The sequence below is a fragment of the Argentina silus genome, assembly GCF_951799395.1.
Source record: "Argentina silus genome assembly, chromosome: 2".
Classification (NCBI taxonomy): domain Eukaryota; kingdom Metazoa; phylum Chordata; class Actinopteri; order Argentiniformes; family Argentinidae; genus Argentina; species Argentina silus.
In genome coordinates, this window is record NC_139656.1 from 2,799,130 (window position 1) to 2,805,881 (window position 6,752).

The 6,752-nt window shown below is 40.0% G+C and overlaps 1 protein-coding gene across 1 annotated transcript; it reads left to right on the plus strand.

Annotated features, from left to right (window-relative positions):
• Positions 1-290: 290 nt before the first annotated feature.
• LOC310821739 (olfactory receptor 51E1-like) lies at positions 291-3,530 on the plus strand (the record flags this gene model as incomplete). The annotated part of the gene is made up of 3 exons (XM_083693919.1): positions 291-670; positions 1,885-2,111; positions 3,151-3,530. The coding sequence occupies 3 exons, from the start codon at positions 291-293 to the stop codon at positions 3,528-3,530; spliced, it is 987 nt and encodes a 328-aa protein (XP_083550045.1).
• Positions 3,531-6,752: the final 3,222 nt, after the last annotated feature.

Here is a 6,752-nt window from a genome sequence, read left to right on the forward strand (position 1 = left end):
GGGATGGAAGGATGAAGGGGGGTCAACTGCAGTATAAAGGACAGTCACCTCTGCTTCCACCACTGAGACTGGACTTCATCACAACTATCAGACAGGTAGAGAACAATACAGATCAACAGCTCACCACACCTGCAAGGCTTTGGGCAAACTCAAATGAGATGACTTCTTACAATAGAAACCAATAATACTTCAGTCACTTGTCATGGGCTGAGATTGTTTAGAAATATATTGTGTTTTTCTGAGGAGGCTCCATTTGAACAGTTTTTTTTTCAGGGCTCTGTTGGTGGAGAATGGAGAACTTGTCCCATGTAATGGTAGCCCTGAAGCAACCAATTGTGTTTGAATTGGAAGCCTTTTCGATTCCGGAAGGCCAAGGTTCCTTCCTGTTTTTTCTGTGCCTTGTTAACTTCATAGTGGTGCTGCTGGCGAATGGCCTAGTGGTGATTGTGATCGCAGTGGACAAGAAGCTACACAGGCCCATGTATGTGATGGTGTGTAACCTGGCTGCCTGCGACGTACTGGGAAGCACGGCGGTAATGACTCGCCTCATGGTCCATTTCCTGACTGGGGACAGGAGAATCCCTTACGTCAGCGCCATCGCCCAGGCCTTCTCTGTACACACCTATGGTGCAACTGTGCAGACCATACTGTCTGCTATGGCCTATGACAGGTATCAGAGTAAAGCTGTCTATTCATACTGTGCTAGTAATGTCCTGTCCCGATAACAATTTACCACAGAGCATCCAAAAACTCATAAAAAACAGTGCATTAAAAATGGACAGACTGATAAGAACATGCACTGATGCTTGAGATAAACAATGCTCCCATCATTTAAGATTTAAGAAGCAATGTTCTAGCTGGAGACCAGCTCATCAGGAGAAAATCTTTCTTAATCTAGGAGACAGCTGCCTAGTACGAAATAGTTTTTTATAATTAGTGGATGGTTGAGTGGCTCAAAATCCAATGGCAGCCTAACAACATACTGTAACCACTGCAGGCATGCGCAGAGAGGTTTGTCAGTGATAAGTTTCATATTTCGTAATATACATTTGTGAAAGTAGCTAGACAATGAAGTGCACTTAAGTGGGAATATATTTTAACTTGTGTCAAAAATGTTTTTATTCATGCATATCAGCAATTTTTCATGAGGGCAGAGGATCTCGTCAGATTGAGCATGTAGCAGTCACTCTCCCTGTGGCTCAGTTGGCAGAGCATGGCGCTATCAACACTTAGGTTGTGGGTTTGATTCCCGCTGGGACCATATATAATGAAATGTATGCACTCAATGTAAGTTGCTTTGGATAAAAGCATCAGCTAAATGGCATACATTAAAAAGTATTTTTTTTACAACTAGATAGGCTAACATGTTTTGTCCTGTGTGGCAAAGAGACCGTGAGACACCAGACATCACACATGTTAAGCTAAAACCAATAAGGACAAGCTGCAAACACAAGTAAAACACAAATGTTCACAGCCTTCCTATTGTTTTCCAGCATTGAATCCACAGACTGTGGATGGAAATGGATGCTGAGAGAACCCTTTGGCTCCTCTTATCTCTGTGCTTGTACCTATCTTCAGTGCTTATCATTTCTGTTAATTTGAGGTTGAGACATACTGCATACTCTAGCTGGAACTACACCTACCATGGCAAGGGACATGGATTCATTTTGCACTAAATTGAAGGCAAATTTAGTTTTATTTAATGTCATTTGAAATGTCCCTTTGACTTGCAAAAGGTGTGAAATGCATGAATCTCTGTGAGTTATATGCAGATCTCAAAGTAAGATTCAGCCTGGACTATAGACATATGTAACCTGTACCTATGCCAATTAATATCCTCGTCCTCGGATTAATGTCATGTATTCCAAACCACTCTTATTACAGGTATATGGCGGTGTGTGAGCCTCTGAGATACCATGCCATCATGACCACAGCTCGGCTGGTTTTTTCCTGTGCTCTAGCCTGGGTGGTGGCCCTTGTCTGTATTGGGGTGCTCTTCGCCCTGAACGTGGGCATCCCCCTGTGTGGCACAGTCATCAAGCATACCTACTGCAGCAATCGCTCCATCCTGCTCCTAGCCTGTGGACCCACCACCAACAACAACATCTATGGCATGTTTAAAGGATGATTTACATTATTATATTATTACATCACCATTAATAACTATTTATGTTCTTGTTTTGTCATACTCATTTCCATGTATTGAAGCAGAAGTTTTATACTTTTAATATACACTGTATACATATTGTATGCATATAGTTTAATTGTAGAAATAGTATAAAAAAACAGACAGAAGGTACACATGGTTGTTCCATAATGTTCTAATTATTAATGTGGCTTCTTTTTTTTTTCAGATTTAATTAGACAAAACAAACAAACAACAGGAAAAACATAAAAATCCAATTCCACAGTCATAATTCCACAAAACAGGACAGGACGCTGACCAAGACTTACAAAAGAAACAAACTGCAAAATTAAACAATAATACTTCAGTCATTTGTCACAGGCTGAGATTGTTTACAAAGATATTGCGTTGTGACTAGGTGTTTGATATGATATTGTTGACAAAGGTAGATAAAGAGGACATCAATGGGTAAATGTGCATAATTGACACTGACCAAGACTTACATAAGAAACAAACAGAAAATTAAACAAACAAAATTAAACAAACCATCACAAAGACGAGGGAAAGACATCAGACTTCTCAGTCAGCAGACAAATGTTGGCTAGATCTGGTCTCATGGTGGCACATATGGCTGAGTGCCGGAAATGGCAAGTAGTATATGGGCCAGACCTGGTCCAAATGTGAAAGTTGGTGATTTGCTGTGGGCCAGCTCAGGTATGAGATACGTTCCTGTAGCTAGTGGGTCATCTTTGGTCTGAGCGTGGTTGGGACCTGGGCCACATCCATATACTGTACTGGCCAAAGTCTGGCCTTTTCATGGCAAAGATAAGGCTCAGGAATGGCATCCAGAGCCAGCCCACTTCTGGCCCACAGAACAAAGTTGTACTTGGGCCACATCCGGATGCCAGTAGAAAACAGACATGGGCCAGATCTGGCTGTAATTTCTCTGCTGACAGGGTTTGGTCAGTCATCAGTCCTAATAATTCTGTTCCATTCCTAATCCTACTCATTCCATCTCATTCCAGGCTTGTGGATGTCCTGGTCCCTCAGCACCGGCACCTTCCTCATCATCTCTTTCTCCTACGTCAAGATCCTGATGGCCTGTGTGCAGAGGGGTGGTGATGGCAGCAGCCGAGGCAAGGCCTTGCAGACCTGCGCCACACATCTGGTCGTCTACATAGTCTACGAGATTGCCGCCGTGATTATCAACCTGAGCCAGCGTTTCGACACAGTCTCGCAGGAGGTCAAGAAGTTCTGTAGTATCCTGTTCATTATTGTTCCACCTGCCATCAACCCGATCATCTATGGCATAGTCACCAAAGAGTTACGCACAAGCATCGCTAGGCTGTTCACCACACATGTCTCAACCACGCAGCCTAAGGGTGTCAAAACTATTAGAGAATAAAATATTTTGTAAACTGCCTTTAATCCAGTATAGTGACTGTAATTATAGTGCCTTTTCCCTATAGTGCATTATTGTTGCATTATATCTGGTCTAAGGGTCAATACACCTCATTTACCACAGCTCACTTTGTCAGCTGTAATAAATGGCTGATGGCTAGTTTTTTTTAAACAAGAGGTACAGTAGCATAGTGAATTATGACACTATGGAAATGCATGGTAGTACACGGCTCCTTATGATATTGCATGTGTAGATTGCATGTGTAGATTGACATGTGTAGATTTGATTGTTGAATCTGAAACAAATCAAGAAATTGGTCACAACAAAAAAAAGTGTTAAAGCAACCTTATCAGGTTACTTTTGTTGTCAGCAACACAGAATAAGAGTACTCAAATTAACATGTCTTACTGTAATGCTGATGTTCATACATACATACATACAGTGTAGCTAAACCAACAACTATTGCATTGAACTTCATATTTATTATTCTATTGATAAAGACATTGGAGCAAAAAGGTAGTCACATTTGAACCTGTTAATTAAAACATACATCCAAGACACCATGTACAGGATTGCGGCCTCTTTTCACTGCAATGGGAATTGCAATGACAATTCAGAATAGTGTCTCCTCCTCTCTCCCGCCCCTTGCTCAATGCAAAGTACTTCTCTAACTAAAACTATTAATCTGTCAATCATTTTCACGTTTTTAACCAGCAAATGTCGTAGTTGACCAACAAATTTCTTAGCATGACCTTGAAACTAGCAAAGGACCTGTGTGGTTGAATATCAGTGGTTATTTAGTTTGGAAATGTCCACAGAAACATGAACATGGAAATGAGCCAGCAGAGCGGAGACACTCACATTCAAACTGTAACAATAAATCTGTCAATCATTTTCACATTTTAACCAGCGAATGTCTTAGTTGCATGATCTTGAAACTAGCAAAGGACCTGTGTGGTTGAAATGCAGTCGTTTTTTTGTCTGGAAATGTCAGCAGAAAACATGAACACGGAAATGAGCCAGCCAGCGGAGACGCTCACATTTGCTAAACCTGAAGTTTCAAACAAATCTCCTCATTCCCCAAACAAAACTCAGAGGCTGTAATGTCAAACAGGACTAGGAAGAATCATCAGAATACATGTTACAAACCTATTTGCACACCAAGGCAGTACAGTAGGTAGCAAATGAGCCACACAGAAGTCGTAGGTTACATGCCCACAGCAAGTCGTAGACACACAGCAGCATTAACATGCTGTTACATAGTAGGCCTACATTAGTAAATGGATGAGTTTTGTAAATTGATGAAAATGGATGATTATAAATTGATGATAATAATTCAAAATATAGCCAAATCTGCTCAACTCCATATACCATGTAATGTAACAGCATATCCCAAAAGGTGGGGCACAGTAAGACATACAACATTCATTGTACATGATAAGAATTCAGAGGGGAAACATTTGATAGTGAACATAAACTCTCTTGTTAATGCCTCATAGTTAGATCATGAGGGAGTTAACTATAGACTACTGCTTATTGTCTATAAAACGGTGGAGGGAGACATAATATTTTTAATCCTTGTCCCATGACTCCTACAGTGTGAGGATGGATTTGAAAGCCCAGGAGCCAACAAGGTGATGATTTCAAGCCTGATGATTGCAAGCCTTTCAAACATGGGTGACTGAAGGGTAACATTGTTTTATTTCTGTCTGTTTTTAATTATTTTGTAAGCGATGGACTTTTCAGACAAATCTTCATGAGCATAGTTCACCCACAATACAAATGAGCATGATCTTACACATACTCTGGCTGTAATTTACATTTACTTTTGAGTCATTCAACAGACACTATTATCCAGAGCAACTTACAATAAGTACATTTGCCGAGAGTCAGTGAAACTGTCTCATACTGTTTCTTAGTTTATGTTTGTCTTTGTTTCATGTTATTCATTTATTGTTTCCTGTTTATTTTTGTGTTACTCAGCTTGTTTCTCGTTTCAGACACCTGCCTTGTGTGTTTCCCACTTCACCTGTTCCTCATCATCCTTCCCTGTATATTTAGTCTGTGTGTTCCCCTGTCTCTGTGCCAGTTTGTCTTTGTACCTTTGTGTCATACGGCCCAGCATTTCCTAGTGATAAGTATATCTGGTTTTTGATCTCCGAGTGCGTTTTTGACTTTGCCTTTTTGCCGACCCCTTTTCAGATTATCTGCCTGCCTTTTTGAACTGCCTACCTGTGTACCAAACCCTGCTTTGCCTATCCCCTTCCTAGATTATCTGCCTACCCATTGACTGCCTACCTGTGTACCGAACCTTTCTAAAAGTAAAGACTATTCTATTGGATTTAAGTCATGCGTTTGAGTACTCCTGCCATTACAGTAACATCTATCACATTTATTGCAAGTTTCTTTCTATAAGCAGTCACAGTGCTAGGGAAAGTGAAAAAGTGATTTGATTTGTATTAATTGATTCTATTAAATGGTTAATTCAACAAGGCAATTTGGATGAGATCACATTAATTTGTATTTTGGGTGAACTATCCCTTTAAAGCCGGATTTTGCTTGGAAATCAAAGGCTGCCCTGAGGGAATCATTTGCTTGGAAAATGGTCATGGAGATGTTTTATTATCTTTATTTATACAGGGAGGTCTTACTGAGACCCGAGTCTCTTTTACATAATAGCCATGTAATTACAAATTACATGGCAACAGGGAAAAGAAACATCCAGACATACAAAATCTCTCTATTTCAATGAAATAAAAACAATGGGGGAAAAAATGGAAATCTAAAAAATTATTAATGGAAAAAAACAAAATAATAACAACAATAATATAAACCCTAAAGACATAAGCACAACATAGATTAAAAAAGCAATGTGGATAACAGACAAGCAATAGATTGGAATCACACAACAAAGGACCTGCGAAACCAGTTAACATTTACAATGAATTAATGCGCTAATATTCTCTTAAGATGGCCTAAGGTGACTAGCTTCAGTTCCCTCTGAAGACCATTCTAAGAGGATGGGGCATGAATGCTCAAAGTTGTCCTCCCAGAAACTGTTGAACTGTTGAAGCATAGGAAACCTCCAAAACTAGAAAGTCTTAAGATCTTATGTGATAATTTGTGACCCACCAATTCAAAAGAAGGGTGAAGTACGGTGATAGTTTCTGGAGAAGTGCTTTATAAACAAAAGTAAGCCAATGTCATGATCTTCGATTAGCCAGG